This window comes from Strix uralensis, chromosome 10 (genome assembly GCF_047716275.1).
Source record: "Strix uralensis isolate ZFMK-TIS-50842 chromosome 10, bStrUra1, whole genome shotgun sequence".
Classification (NCBI taxonomy): domain Eukaryota; kingdom Metazoa; phylum Chordata; class Aves; order Strigiformes; family Strigidae; genus Strix; species Strix uralensis.
In genome coordinates this window covers 1371761-1388419 of record NC_133981.1, presented here as the reverse complement: position 1 = coordinate 1388419, position 16659 = coordinate 1371761, and the positions used below count along the sequence as shown (strand labels likewise).

At 43.8% G+C, this 16659-nt stretch overlaps 1 protein-coding gene across 6 annotated transcripts in view; it reads right to left on the bottom strand.

The window, feature by feature from the left end:
* MGLL (monoglyceride lipase) overlaps nucleotides 1–16659 on the bottom strand; it is a 115301-nt gene that overhangs the window by 36249 nt on the left and 62393 nt on the right. For all 6 annotated transcript variants that reach the window (XM_074878799.1, XM_074878793.1, XM_074878794.1 and 3 more), the window contains one exon: nucleotides 8761–8867. In XM_074878799.1, coding sequence (XP_074734900.1) covers nucleotides 8761–8867 — 107 coding nt within the window. The remainder of the gene's footprint in view (nucleotides 1–8760; nucleotides 8868–16659) is intronic.

Here is a 16659-nt window from a genome sequence, read left to right as displayed (position 1 = left end):
TGCTCATTAGTAAGCAGTGAATAATTAGGAGAACTACGGCGGATTGCACGGCCCATTTCTATCAGAGTAAAAAGCTAGCTCCTCAGATCCCAGTGTGCCCCAAAAGGGATTCCCTCATAAAGTGAGCTTGCAGCACAGCCAGGGGAGCTGGCTCTCTAGCACCTTCTTCCCATCACCTGATGGAGCGAAGAAAGAGAATGGCTCATGCCAGAAGGTGGACGGGGCAAGGCTGGAGTAAAGGGTGTCCCAGCTCCGCTTCACTTGGAGCTCAAACCACACCTCTGCTGCATGAAGAGCAAGCTCAGCTCAGCCAGGACCTGAGCCAAAGACCCTGTTTGACTGGATGATATGTTGTTGTTTATTCAATCATCTGTTGTTACAGGGTGGATCTACAGCAGTGAGGAAAAGCTGAGTGGTTAGAAGGAACAGAGTAACTGGGGGAACAGAGGAAACCGTAACCATTCTTTTGCAATCTTTACAGCATTCCAGCATTATCATCTAGTGAGGTCCACACATAAGGGCAGTGATGAAGGAGCATCTGCACTGCCTTCCCCCCATCCAAACAATGCCTGCATCCAGCTCTGGGTTATAGCACAGAACTTATCTGCCTGTCTTATATCACTGATTATACCACAATTAAATCTGACTTAAAAAAAGGGTCAGAAAAACAAATAGATTTCTTTGAGCAGCCCAGGTTTGGTTTGGCATGTTTTCATAGCACACATTAGATGATACTACATGTCTGATTTCAGGCGCTCTTGCTTCTGTATGTCTGTGCTAAAGGCATATCCAGTCCTCACAATTTCCAAACCCCTTTGCCTAAAAGATAGGTGCAGGAAGATGTTTTCTCCACTTTTACATCATCATGGCTCCAGTATTACTCTTGGGAAGTCCATGAGTGGAGTGGAGGGGAAACACCTCTGAGTATGCCCTGCCCCTTTCCTAACCCAAATATTTTAAGCAAAATACTCCACTGCAGCTTGTGTCTGCACTGTCAGATACATCAGCTGTGTGCAGCCTCACTGCCTCTTTATTTTTAGTTTGCTGTGGTCTAGCTGCTTCCTGGCTCAACAGTGCTGTTTCATCTGCCTTCACAAGACAAACAAAATAAAAGCCACACTCGCATTTCCAAGTCCCAGCTTGTGGCTTCCTCTAGAGCATTAGACACTGTAGGTATTTGCTTTCATGATTCACCTTGTGTTTTCTTGCTGTTGTGTAGCTGCTCTCCTCAAACGAAACAATGCTTACTACTCTGAAAGATGCCCTGTGGTGCGGGCAGAGATTCGGGACTGCGTGATCCCAGTGTGAATGAAGGGCGAGCGCTGAAGTGACAGAATCACTGCTGAGATGACTTCACCAGAGCAAGATTGGGCTGCAGAAGTCTGTAATGAGCTTCTCAAATATAACAATAATAGTGTGCACATCTTCATTTAATAAAACCCATCTCAAAGTACTTAAAATTGCCTGTTGTGCCACAGGATACTCCCCTTGGGCTACACTGTATTCTGACACACTTACAGGCCTGTTTCAGCACTGTTGTGTTGTATGAAGTGCATCCAGACCACTTTTTCCTACATGAGCTGTGGCCCCTCTGGGAGGTGCTATCTCATGATCACCAACAGAGCCCAACCCCATGCAGCAATCTGGGAGAAAGCAAGGGAAATTACACTATCCAGTTGAAAGAGTGTGTTCAAGAGCCTGTCCAATGCATGGGCAAAGTTGCATCTTCGCAGTATGAATCATTTTGCTTATCATTTCAAAGAGGCTCAATGAATGGCCTGATTTCCTCAGCAAGCTGTCACTGCTGCTCTGAGATCCAGTGCTACAAGACCAGTTGTCGCTCCAGAAGAGCTGGAGGTGAGAAGCTGCTGGTTTCACTTTGGCTGGAGCTCACTGGTGGCTGGCAGGCTGGTCTCCCACTGCATCTTGAGTTAATCTTGCTTTTTGGTCCTCAAGTTCATAATTCATGTCTGTGTTGGGAGGTGTGCACGCTGTAGCCCCACTTTACATGAGAATCCCCACCACTGAAACACAGTTAGAAAAGGGTGGCAGAAGCAAGTTTACCCATTAGCTATTTGTTTTATAGGAGGACTTTGCTCCAGGTTCTTACAGTTTTCTCACTGCCTAGGGAATTACATGGTGTACTGCAGTAACTGAACTCTCACCCTGTAATTACGTGCTATGGTTTCACCTCCTGTGTGCACCGCACATGCTAAGCATTCCTCACAGCTGCCCTGGAAGGCAGATAAGCCTGCCTGCTACCTTTGTGCAACATCTGGAGAAGGAAAAGCTAAGGGCAGCTAGGCTGGCTTGGGACCCTACTGAATACGGAGTCAAAACAAGGATAAAATGGTACTAGCAGTGCTCTGCCAGCTGGGCCAAAGAGCCATCTCCTCCAGATTCCCCCTGCTAGAAGGAACCTATAGCAGATGCTTGTAAGAGAGAACACGAGAGGTGGGACAGACCAGCATGATTCTTCTCTGGTGTATCTCCTCAGTTTCGTGCCTCTGCCCGCACGCCGCGCAGCAGACATCTCTGCCTGCTTTTGACATCGCAGCGTGTTTACGACTCAGTCTTCCCATGGGTTAAAAGGGAGAATGGATGAATTCCAGACAGGGCTCACAGGTCCATATGACACTCAGCATTTACGTGTTCCTTATATTCCCACTGGTTTTGCTGTCATGAGCTTTCAATCTAGCAGTTTTCAGAGCTGTATGCACCAAGATTGATGTCCATACATTTGTATCATGGTGGGACAGATTAATCACCCCTTAGCAGCTCTCTCTCCACTCCAAATGAATTATCATAAAAGACTGAAAGACAGACAAGTCAAGACAATCTGAAGAACAAAAGGGCTAATTTCCCCATAGGGAATGTACTTGCAAAGTTATTTGAAGCTCTAAAGAACTTCCTTCTTTGCTTGGCAATTCTAACAAACTATCAGCAGGAAATGCCCCCGCAGCAGTCCTCATCTGACAGATACAAATGGGCTAGGAGTCTTCAGATTGGAACCATTAGTAAAAATATTAAAAGAGTTTTCCTGGCTCTTAAGAGTGGTGTTTTATGCAAAGGAAATACATAGGCAGAGAGAGGAACTCAACCTGAGAGCTGGGCTCTGACTTTCCCCCTGCCCTTGCAGTCACCACTCCAGTCTGTGAACTGTAACAGCATTTTCCACCCCTCCATGGCACTTGTGGGTGGGAAACACTCTGGGTTTGGGTGACTGCAGATCTCACTGCCTGCCAGCCACGCTAACCTGCTATGGGAGCTCTGCCTACAGCACGCAACAGGTTCAGGACCTGTATTTATGCATGGGGCTGGGCAGCACTATGGATTTCTCCTGGGAGAACAACTTTAATTGCTTCTGAAAAAGCCCGGACGAGGATATGCTAATACGGGTACACAGCTAGTGCTATATTCTCTTTCCTAGCCAAGGAGAGCACTGTCTAAGGATGAGCATCAGTAGCAGTCTGATGGCTCAGAGCGTGGCTGCAGGTGTGGTTCAGGTAGTGCAACTCTGTGTGCAAGCCAATCCCAGTTCTGTGGGAGGTGTTTCCCGCTGTGGGGGGCATGAATGAGAACAGGATTCACAGGGAGAAGAGTTACTTTGCACTCCTGCAAATGCTAATGCGTCCATACCCATGGTTATTTCCAGTAATGTATATGGAAGATTTAATTTCCCAACAATGTTCATATATTATGCTGAAGGCCAGGAGCCCTTTGGAAGAAAATAAATGAAAAAGCCCACAACCCATTGCAAGCCTCCTGTCAAAGGAAATGCAAGCAATGAGCGCCATTCTTTCTCATGTCTCTGCAGAAAAGCAGTTCAAACTTCTCCTGCTCTGAGGAAGGCTCAATGAGAGGAAGCAGAAAGAGAACAGATAGCTATGGGTAAGCAGGCCCACACCCAGCCTTGCTAACACTCACCAAGGAACAGTTGTGCTGCTCTGCGAGCAAACCAGCTCCAGATAAAGCTTGCCAGGGCTTTCCTAACTCCATCCCTGGAGACGGCCCCGCAGCCTGCCTGCTCACATCATCAGGGCGCGCTGCTCTCCAGGAACGTTCCCTCGTGCTGGCGCGCATCAGCTGTTACTTCTCACTCGCAGCACTACCCTAATTCTTGCTCTTATTAATGCTGTCATCCTTCTTAGCCATTTCCCCCCTTCCAGTTTGACCATGTTTAGTCCTTTTTAACCTTTCTGTGTAGATAATCCTTCCCAGTGCTATGAATAAATAAAAGCCTTCTGTTCTCATCAACAAAATGGTCTTTTAACAGTTGCAAGAACAACACAGCAATCACTTGGAAAAAAAAAAGCAAAACAGAAAGAGCTAATATTTGATGCATTTAAAAATCTCTGCTCCAGCTATTTTCTACTTTTCAGAAATAAGTAAGTGCTTTGTTAAATAGAGAAAACAGTGAGAAAATTAATGGGGAGCACAAGCAGCAGTAGGTGTCTGAGAGGGACCTGCTAACCCATCAAAAATGCTCACCACACACAAAGTAGCAGCAGGGCTGAAAAAGAAAGCTGAACTTCAGTTAGAAACATCTAAGGAATATGAATAAGCTGTTAGAGCTGCAACCTTTCCCTCTGCTTTGATCTGACGTTACACATAACTCGAGAGTGGGAAATTCAACAGCTTCAAAGAGGGTCAAAGAGTCGAAGGTCTCCATGTGCCCAGACAGGTAGAGAGTTTATTCTACCTGGAGAAGGAGGGAGGTTGGAGGGGAGGGGCTGTCCTCAAGGAAACCTGCTGCCAGGTTAGGGCTAAGTACTTCACCTTCCTCATCTTCACCTAAGACAGCCGTGTCACCCATAAGAAGCACCAGCAAGTCCAAGTGGAAAAGAGGGCCAGTGCCGCTACTGTCAGGAAGTGTAAGAGACAAGTAAATACATTTTTGTGGCCCTTGCATCTTGGAAATGCTTTTGTAACTGCTATTAGTTGACATGTACTTTTGAAGGTGAAATTGCGGTTGCTCTGGGCTCTGGCCATGTAATGCAACCATAGAGGATAAGATCTCAGCAAATGAGATGTTCTAGGAAGAGAGATGAGGATAGCTGGAACATCATGTGCTTTACCAACTGAAAATGCTTGGTATGAGAAAACAAAGCCACATTCTCTATCCTTTATTCTCATTTTCCTTGGCTCTCAGCTTTACAGATCCCTAAAAATACTGCATTATAACTAAAGGAGCTGCAATCTGCCTGCGACTGACTGACAAATTACAATATCACTCCAGTTCGATGGAGGTATTCCTTCTAAGAGGGCTTTCCTAAATTGGTTGCCAATAACCTAATATGTTTGTCTGTCTCTTTTTTTCTGTCATCAGAATGTTGCCATAATAAAATAATATAACAAAATAAAAGAAATCAAAAAAGTGAGATACTATTTCAAAATACTGAAAGCTTGCAGAAATGCATAGCAAGGTCATCCCAGCAGCCTTAACTCTGCCTTCATGAAGCTGTGTGCCAAGTAAACCCAGAAATCATGGGAAACAGTTACCTGCCTATTAGAAACACCATATAGGAGACCACAGGAAAAAATTCTGTATTTCAAAGAAATACCATTTTCATCTTTCATGGGATTGATATAAAACAAAGCAATTTAATAACATTAGATGTAAGGCAGGGTTAAGACGTCTTCTGGAATTAAATTTTCACCACCACCATGGAAAATTTCTAATACATATCTATGAGATCCAGGGGTCTTGGGATTACTATGAAATTTGTTGAAGAGTAAAGGTACAAATCCTGAGGTACTAAGAGGACTGAGCCAGTGATACCTTATACACAACAATACTAAGACACAAATTTGGTTCGATGCTGTGACCCTGTGAAGTGCCAACCTTTTTGCTGAAGCCTTGCATAACAGGAAACAGTGGTGCAGAGCAGCCTTTGGCAAGATTTAGAGCCAGTGCCTAAGCTCCTACAGACTCAGCAATATAAATGGAAATTATTTTTCCTTCTTTTGACTGAAGTATAGTCCATATATAAATCAGTCAAGTCACGCATCCTACAGCCCTAGTAACTTCCCAACTCATTTGGGAAATCATGCTAGCCATGCTGTGGAACTGCATTAATAACCTCATGGATAATGGGCCTATATTGGGAATTTTGTCCATGAGAATATCAGAACCAGAACAATTGTCCAGGTTGGGAAATCTATGCCAAGCCCGTACAACTGAGAGCCACTGTAAGAGATGGGGAACAGAAAGCAATTATTTTGCTAACACAGTTGAATAATTAATATTACCCAAAGATATCCAAAGGATGGGATGCAAAGGGGAAACACACTGTTGAAGTGATTTGGAATAGATAAAGTGGTGGCGGAAAGCTATAAATTTCCCAGTCTGATCAGAGCACATTTGGCAATGGAGGTGTTTATGTCCTTCAGCTCTCGCTGACATCCAGCTCAGGCTGTAACCTGTATTCCATCAAATAAAGTTTATCCTCACCGCTTACCTCTTTAGGTGCAAAGATTATTTTACAGAGCCTAAAATATGTTGTCTTTCTAACTTACAGTGAATCCAGGCTCAGTCAAATTAGTTCTTTGTGTAACACAACTGTGTTTCCATTGTTCTGCTTTCAAGTTCCTCTTTACCCTCTCCCCACTGCTGATGAAGAAAACCAAACTGAATTTACAAAGAAAACTGTAGGTTTGACAGGGAGAATGAAGTTGTTAACTGGCCTGAGCAACCGTATTTGTACTAATTGAACTAATTCATCCAGCAACATCAGTCTATAGAAAAAAAACCACACAACATATTTATGCTTCTCTAGTCAAAAAGATATTCAAGGAGAAAGAGAGCAAATAACTGTCTCATTATAAAGCACAAAACATGCCTGACAGGAACCTTCACCCCAAAGGCCCTTCTCCATCAACAGAAGAGGCATTCTCTGTATCAAATCCATGCGATAAATACAATGTTTTATCATTTCTTCTAGGTTTGTTGCTTCAAATATTGTTATTTTTACTTCTTAAAATCTTTATCAAGTTGTAAGGGAATGAGGAACTAAGGCATGACATTAAGCATACACAGTGAGCCACTGCAGTCTCTTGTAGGCCCATGGCAGCTCTGAACAAATTGTTTGTGTGTCCTGGAGTTCAGTAACTTGCTATTGCCTGTGGTCACTAACGGCAGCTCTAGGGTGAACAGCGTGCAGCCTGTTCCATCACCTTTCTCATGAACTTTATGCCATGCAGATAAACAGAGAGGAATGGAGACAGTTTCTACTGGGGTTACTGCAGACTCCTGCTAGCCCACATTGAACACAGAAGGAAGTATATCGAAATGAATGAATGAGCACTTAGAAATACTGTGCCTGTATATGGAGAAAGAGACTCATGTGGTCAGCAATGACACTTCTGCATGGGTCAACAGTCTTTGTAAAGCCAGCCCTGAATATGGCATGTGATCAGTTGCCCAGAAAAATCACATCAGTTTTATTTATTTTCCTTGCAAGCTTTCCTGAGGACTAGGTATTCTCTTTTTTAAGGAAAACAAAGGGTTCATTTTTGCACACCAAGTAGAGTGCTGTGACTGGAAGGGAGTCATAAGAGCAAGTGCAAGGGGGAGCCTTGGATACCTGGATTCAGTAAGGTTTTGCCTTTCCTCTCACAAACTAAATGGTGCAATGCTGCACGTGCATTCAGGATCTTCAAACTCAAATTAAGCAGTCCTGTCTTTGAGGAGGTCTAGGAGCAGTTTGAGTCTTAGCTTCAGCCAAGTAAATTGCAGTATACTTTCCAATGTCAGTGGACAATCTGACAGAAGGAGATCAGATTTACACTAACTGAGATTCATCACATTTCAACCTGTCAGCTCAGCATTTGGCCCTGCCTTTTGTCCACTGCCATCACTAATCCCATTGATTAATTTTGCTAATATCTAGAGTGACTCTTGCAGGGAGGCAGCGATCTGCAAAAAACAAACCAAAGACTTCCAGGCAGAAGGAAGTCATGAAGTTGCAAGAGTCAGGTGTGACAGGAGGCTACTGAAGAATCAGGACAGATGGTTCAAATATGTTACTAGGGTGTCCCAGTTCATGCACTGTAGATCTGGTACTACTCAACAGGTATGTGTCCAGAATGGAGCACAGAGCAGAGATCTTCAAGCCAGAGAGGCTGGACAGTAAGTGTACATGGCACAGCATCGCCCAGACCTACAGGCTGAGGGCTGAAGGGGTGTTGCTGTGCTATCACAGCCTTACACGCCCTCAGGCTGCTTTCTTGTCAAAGATGAGGTGTGTGGAGTCAGCTCTGGTGTCTCTGCTGGTCTGTGGAGATGTGTCCAAAGAAAGGTCTGCGATGTCTCCAGGCCTCTCCATGTCCCAGGGGTGCAGCTGTCTAGTTGTATCAGACCAGAGAAGCTACACTGTCATTTCAGCCTCCCCTCTGGGATCATTTAGGACATCGACCATGAATCCAGCAGAAATGGCTCCTAGTTCCACTTCCACAGTGCACAATACCTCTTCACCCCGCAAGAGATAGGTGACAGAGAAATAATCCCTTACAGAGAGGTTAAAATAGCACCAGCAGTAATGTCAAGAGCAAGGCTGAGGAAAACTCAAGGTAAACAGGGATAGCTTTTTATAGATTCAATATGCAGATCTTTACAAAGCAACAGATGATCCCTTTCTCATTTATGCTGAGGTGTAAATATTTTATTGACTCTTCTCTCACTGCTGAGTAGCTTTAATGGCATTTACTTCAGTAAAGTCCTGAGCTGCTATAAATCAAGTACTGTTTTAGGTTACTCACCATGGTCATGGGCAAAAACAAGCAAGTTAAGTCCTGTCAGCCTCTGGGCCAAGTCGTCATAGCGGCCGCAGTGTTCCCCAGCACCATGAGCGATAAACACGAGGGCCCTAAATGGAGCATGAAGGTATAAATCATTAACTTGGCAATCAACCCACAAAGGCTTCAGAGCTGCAAGTAAAACCAGCATATTGAATTTAGCAACAGCATTTCAGACATCAGCAAATACTTGGCAAGTATATAATGGCTGAGGGGGGTTTGAACAGAGGGGAAAGGACTGCCATCCTGACCTCCCATCGACCTGCTCCTCACCGGTGGCAGCAGGACAGAGCAGACAGCAGTCAGCTGCTGGGGGGACAGACACTGCTCCTTCTGTGCCTCATGGTCTGCTGCAAGTCGAACATGCAGCTGGGCATCAGCATCAATCCTGGAGCTGGATAACTGTTGGGCTTGAGGCACCTACACTGCTCCTACAGTCTAAGCGTTGCCATGGATTTCTTTTGGGATTGGTGTCTCTCCATGGTTTCAGATACAAATATCGTCCTTAACTTTATAACTTGAAACGTTGTCTGATGTTACGGAGCAGTGTTAAAGATGAAATTCCAGCTAAAGGATAGGTCTCAAGCAGAGTCCAGAACTTTGGTTGGAGTTTGGAATTTTATCTTTTGACCCCATATCTGGTAATTTTACCATTCCAGCTTCTTCCCCAAAACAGCTGCTTCACTGTGGTGACTAAAGTGACTCTTACATAGCCACCACACAACTACAGATAGGGACCATAAAAAAACCAGTCTAACAAACATTTCTGGTTTGAAAAACACACAAATACTTACCTTTGAAGACTCCAGTTTTACTAATGATACTTTACTTTTACTGGAATGGCATGAAGTGAGAGTGACTGAAGTTGAATGAACCTTCCCAGTGGTTTTACTGGGCAAAATTTGTATGGAATTAGACTAAAACTATAGCAAAAGTAGCAATGCAATTACAGAAGTTTTGCTAAATTTGACAAGTGAGTATTTAAAATCCAGTTTTAGCAACATAAACATAACTTGTTAATTTAAAAGTACCATCTGTCATTGCAACATCAGCAACCACAAAACAGTTTGAAGGCTACAAGTTAGACATTTTCAGTACATTAGCAGTGAAATATTAAATGAACTGGCAACATAAAATAATGACAGCAGTTTACAGCTAGTGAATTCCTCAACTTTATTTTGACTGAGGTTTTGAATACCTTTTTAGACTGTATTCACTGCAATAAACTGCTTTGATCTTAATACATTTAAACTTAAAAAAGATGTTGGATGATGTAGAAACTCCTGTTCTAGCTCTTTGATTAGCACCTGCTTCAAAGTATTTGCTCATGCTAGACAACTTTAAAGAGCATCCATCAAAACCAGGAGGATTCTACAGAGCATACTGCAAACACAAAAGCAGCAATGCAAAGATGCTCTGGTATCTGTCTAATACTAATTTAGCAAGGGTGAGGTTAGGTCACGTAGGATATTTAACTTGCTGTGCATTACAAGTGTTCTTTGGTATCACTGAAGGTTTCAAAACGATCATTGTGGAGCAGTCATTTCTTCCTTTGTCATCTTCCCCAGTCAATAGATTTGTCAAGTTATCAATGCATCTGCCAGACAGTCTGATTTTCAGACTGCAGGATCTATTATTATATCTCCAAATACTGAAGAAATTGAGACACTGCTCATTCCACAGTGGAGAATATTACCCTTCTGCGGCAGAGGCATCATGGCTTTCCCTGTCCCGCCTCGCCCAGGTGCAGGCAGCCCAGCAGAGACACTGCGGCCAGTGCTGGAAGAGCGAGTCATTGTTCTATACGTGTCCCTGAAAATTGGAGGCACCATCCAAGTGCTTCTGCCTCCACCTACACATAATGGTCTGGTATCTCAGCCCTGGTCCTGTTTCACCTAAAGGGACATCACAGTCCCCAAGTCTGTCTTGTGCAGTCCCCTGCATGCACAGGATGCAGAAACTAAGGAAATGTGAGAGAAAATGCCTGTGTACCCATCACCTTGATACCCAACAGATTCAGCCAGGCTACATCTCTCTGCCATACACCTCCTATTACCTGGCTCTTGACAGCTTCCCTGCTCAGTGCCTTACTTAAGCCCTTGGTTACTCTTTAGAAGACCTATATTTTTTTCTGCTGACTAGGCACAGGGATTGAGGTGCAACTTGGCTGACTGAATACAGCCCTTCATTTCTCAGAGAATATTATTTGAATGTATGCACTGAAAGGCATCAAGTGAATGAAACCTAATGGGAAGCTGGCAAAGAGATCTCTGCCAGGAAGTTCTTGCGGTTATTTCATCCCCCCTGACAGCAAAGCCTTAATTTTGCTTTCATTCACAGTGATGCAGCACCATGACTTTGCCTGACAGCATCCTACTAGATGCTCAGACCCCTCATCTTCTGTGAAACCAGTGAGAAAAGAAAAAACCTCAATGCTTCAGAAAAGCAAGGTGTTCCTGCAACCTCTGCTCTCATCTAGCACAACTGCCAGGCGTTGCAGAACTGAGCCTTAGGAAACACAGGGAAGAGACCTGGGTTGTTATTTGTCTGCAAAATACTGAATAAAATTCCCGAGACTGTTTGTGCCTTTAAGAGCCCTAATGGCAGTAGCTGTTGAGAAGCCTTAGACGCTTTTGAAAGTTTTGTCCTATCAATAGTCATAAACAAGGAGTAAAATTTCCCAATTGTTATGTCAAAACAGAAGCAGCTCAAAAAACAAGTGAGAGTGACTTTACTGACTGAAAACTAGGACACATCTACACAGCTCTTTAGCTCCAGCCTTCAGGTCTAAGCACAGGGGCCATACATTAAACACAACAGCTTGAAAAGTTGAAGTTAGTGTGAGTATCATCTGAGCAAGGATTGAAGGATTTGTCTCTTTCACCTAATCTCCCATTTTCCATTAGAAAACAAGTTTGGATTTGGCAAATAATACCTGAAAGCAGTATAATAAATACATGGTTCAACATATTTTCACTAGCAAGCTGGCACGACAATACAAGTGATTAGATTGGCTGACAGAAGTTCTTCATTGTATGTAAACATTTTTGGAGAAAGCCCTGCTCTCGAATCGCAGCCTGCTCCTTCTACCACAGTGGTTGGAATAACAGAATATCAGAGACTGCTTTCAACAGAGTCGTTTAAAATTAATACTGAAACCCTGCAGGCTTTAAGATTTTGCAGGACTGTGGTGCCTCTGTGCGTGACCTCAATGGAAATTTTGTTTAAACAAGGTTTGTGTACTGGCCATCTATCAGATTGATCCTGGGGAGAAATTTCTTCACCTCCAGCTCTTGCAATTGCACTGGTGAAGTCCTGGAAACTCACGTCTCAGGTGGAAAACACTGTGCACAGCCTGCAAAGCTTCCTGGTGGAGACTGACCTGGGCCTGAACCCCTGCTAACTCCGGACTCTAACTGCAGGCAGGGAAACCTGATGTTTCTTTGGATGCTTCAGCTGGGTTTTGCTGATGGAACTGTAATTGCTGAACATCTCAAAACAGCATTGCTTTGGCATCTGCTCAAGAGAGCACCTAATCACACCACAGCACCATTTCCTCACACTCAGTAGGTGTGTCTCCACACAAAACCAAGGTGTGAGCTGAGCATGAGTAAGCATCCACATGCTTGCTCTCACCTAACTAGTGCAACAACAATTATGGCTATTAAAGGAAACCAGTATTGAGTGCTGTTTGCAAAAGCAACAGCTAGTTTTCACAGATGCCCACCCTTCCCATAGCCTTCACCACCTCCTCCACCCTCCCCACTGCAGGTTTCTGCCTCCTGGTACTCCACAGCTGGGCAAACAGATGCAGTTACTTATTACAACAAGAAGGCAGGACAATATTTCTCTTTACTGTTCAAATCAACTACTGGCTGTACTTACTCATCTCCCATTAGGAGGTGATGGCCCCTGCTCCCACATCTCCACTGTGCTGGTCACCCACGGCTGGCGCCAGTCCCTGCTGTGTGGCACTGCAGCTTGCCAAGGAGGCAATACACAGCGATGCCACACGTGCAGCTGGTACAAGGCACGTGTAAACACCTTCTCCTGAACCAGGGAGGCTGGGAGTGGAGGAGGCCAGGCTGCAACGCAAAGTCAGCGTGCCCAAACCCATATAAACACATCGTCTTTCTGTCCTGCCTCTCAGAGAGGTCCCAGCTGATCTAAGCTTTAGCTGTTTGCAACACTTCCATATTTCTCACTGTAGCTCTAGTATTTCACTTCTTGTGTGGGAGCAGCTTTGCAGCACAGGAATTCAGCTTCAGGTGCAAGAGCAGAACCAGTTTTAGAGGTTCTCACTTTCGTCATCACTGGGCACACGTTGCCACCTCTGCCCTCTCTGCTGTGCCAGGACAATTGTTTAGAGATGCAACTCCACAATCAGTTGCAGAAAATAATTGTGGGGAAAATAAATTGCAGCACCGGGCTTACGCAAATGAGCAAGAGCTGCCTTAAACCAGGGCTCTGTCGTGAGAAGAAACATACCTGGAAATACCACTCAGAAAGCTGCTGTGCTATGAAATCTGGCAGGCCAGAAACACAACTCAGGACGTGGGTCCCGCTAGGCCTAAGACCCCCAACAAAAATCATGTTGAAACTGAATTAAACAAGGAAAGTTGTGAGTGGGATGGTATGATTTTTAACATCTTGAGTCCTCTGGGGATGGAGAAACTTCTGTGGGACCCCATTCATGCTCTTTTATTGCCAGAAAATAACCCAAAACACTGGGACTAGACCAAAGAACTGAAGACAAGCTTCCTATGACTGCATATATGAAAAATGCAATCTCCTTCACCCCGTTCAAAAGTATTCCTTTTCAGAACAATATTTAAGTACTTGCTTAACCTCAGGAAACTTTCTTCAACTCATGAAAGTCAACAGGACTTACAAAGTATAAGATGAAAATTAAAAAATGCTTTATAAATTCTGTCCTGAGTATGGACTGATTTAATCACACACAGAAATTATTTCCTGAATCCAGCCCTTGCAACTTAAGGTAATACCATGTTAGTCCATGTAAGGCAACTATGCTTTTCATTTGGTATTATGAATGTTGTTACCAGAAGCAGATCAGCTCTAACAAAGAACATCTGACTTGAGCAGTTTTGAATACTTGACACTAAATTCCTAAGGTAATTTTTAAAAATTAACTGATAGGAAAGCTCTGAGTTAGCTAGGCTGCCAGAAAAATGACTGGCTCACTGAAATTAAGTATTACATTTTGTTGTGTTGTTTGAGCTGATTTATCAGTTCCTTTGCAGCTGACATCAGTCTTAGAACCACAGTAAACAATTAACCTTTATTTATCAAAAACATTTCACTGGTGGCATTTTTTGACAAGCAACTGGATAGTTGCTCACAGACCTTTTTACTTGTTAAAAATGTAATGTCATGTATGTATATTTTGCTACCAAAGTATATTATAATGGAAAATCGATTAAAGGTATGCATTGTTGCATTAGCTGGGTTAGTGGTCCTCGCTGATTATGAAGATTAGTTATCTTTCACATAATAAGATTATGCATTAAGCAACTTGTAACTTTGTTGAGCTTTAACTGTCATTTCAATTTTCTACCCTTGGTATTTGGTTAAAGACTATTTTTTTTTTTTTTAAATTTCCCAGCTAATCATTTCCAAGAACACGTAATGAAGAATGAATAGTTTTGTTCACTATTGGTGACCTTTTCTCTGGAGGGCTCTTGCTTTGGGTGTAAGATCTGAAGTTTGGAAGAGGTATCTCTCTGTATCTGCTTTTTGAGACAGCTTTTGCACTTTTTTTTTTCCTGAGGTGATTTGTGTCCTGAAGCAATCCTGACAAAACTCGGGCCATGGGCAGGGATTACAAATAGTTATGGCAATTTCTGTCATGCTGTGCATGGCTGTGACCTAAGCAGTTGGCCAAGAGTTCAGCCTGGTGACTCCGGTTAGACAGGAATATTTATGGTGGAGTCAGGTGTGTCCCTTCATGCCGCCCTTCCGTCTCTAGGAAACATGCAGACTTATGTCCCTCTGAAGGTGCAAGAGGCAATGACTTTGCTCTGAATTCCAAACCACGCTTCAAGGAGGTATTACAGCCAAGAGCTTTGCTTTCTTTCTTGCTCAGTTTTTTTTAGAAAAGCATTCTTAGCTTCTCTATCGGCCCTTAGCTTTGCCATGTAAGCCCATAATCTGGGTAGCCACCTCTTTTTTTCAGCTGTCACTGAAGTTGAACAATGTTATGTCAAACTAGCAGTTCTATAGCTATTTTTCTCAACTCAGGAGAAAAAGCAAGTCAGAATGGCAATAGCCTGGAGTCGAGGCTCTCTTGACCTTCTCTCAGTATCACAGACCATATAGCATCAGCATGGATCTCTCACAGAGCTCCACATCTGGAGGAATTCACCTCTTCCAGATAGACTGAGGTAAGTAGACCAATAATGCAGTAGTTTAACCTGTGAAAAACCTTTAAGCACCACAGAATATGTCGAAGGACTGTGCACTATGCTCACACGACAAAATTTCTGCTTGATTTTATAGAGCTTGTAGGGATTTTGGATTCTGCACTTTTGTGTTTGATGGGGTTTGGTCTAGTCTAGTAGAATCAGTAGCTTCATTCCTGCCCAGATCCTAAACTGGCAATTAAACAAATAAACCTCTCCAGCAAACTCTGCTTCTTACTGTCTTTCCCAATTTACTCAGGCTTGGAAGTTCTCATGCAAGCCTGTCCAAAGGGGTTGCTCTTGGATTAAGCAGCATCCTCCTGTCTAACATCATAGACACTTAGGACACAGTCTTAAAACCTGTGCTCGCTTCCATGAGCACCTCTCCTGCAATGTGTCTGTAACCCTGGTCTCATCATTCATCTCAAAATCACAGTCCTTCATCAGCACAGAGTTAGGAGGGCATTTGAGAACTGCCATGACCTCCATGAGGGGTAACATGGGTAAATTATTCAACAACACCAGGAAGTGTAGACACCATAAATCAATGGGGCAGAGACAGAACTGGGTAGTACAGATACATTTCAAAAAAAAAGGTTCAACAGGATCTAGCTACCAGCACAAAACAATGTGGAGAAACAGCTTACACTGATTTATTGTAGCTCTTCGAAAAGCAAGCCCTCACCGAGAATAACTCACGAGTGGTCTAACACAGGGAAAAGAGATGAAGGAACCTTCAGGTGGGAGTGGGAGGGAGGGAGTTATTGGAACCTTGAAAGTGCATAGCTCTGGACAAATCTCTGTTAAGTTAACAGTTGAGACCAGCTGTATTTTGTTTCAAGGAAGCTTTGAAGAAATATTTTAGGGGAAACAAGGCTGAGATCAGAGGTGAAATATGTGGTGTGTAGCTTAAAATTCATGGGCCGGATCTTCCCACCCCTTTACCGAGGAGGAGGGATTCTAGGGTTACAGGGACTGCCTCAGGGAGACACTCCTCCACTTTGATATCAGAGATGGGATTTTCCTCGGCAGAACTGACTGCCAGACCTGCTGCTCTGACTCTGCAGGGCAGACAAGTGCTCTGGGGATATGGGCAGCTCAGGGCTGGGAGCTGCACTTTCCTCTTGCTGCTGCCTTTCCACGGAGCCCAGGAATATCCTGGAAAGAAGAATTATGACTGTTTCCAAAGAGGCAAGCTGTGGGCACTGCCACACACACAGGGCTGAGGAAGAGATGACTTGGGGGTAGTCCAGGCAGAACTGCCCCCTGACCTGGCTGAGAGGAATTGGAATTGAACATCCCAGTTCTGCACTTTTCTCTGCTTCAGCCTTTACTCGGTACAAGGGCTACAAGAGAGATAAAATGGAGGTCATCTCACAAGGGGAGCCACAAGGATGAATACACAAAATAGTCAGTGTCTTTCTAAGAAAACTGTGCAAAG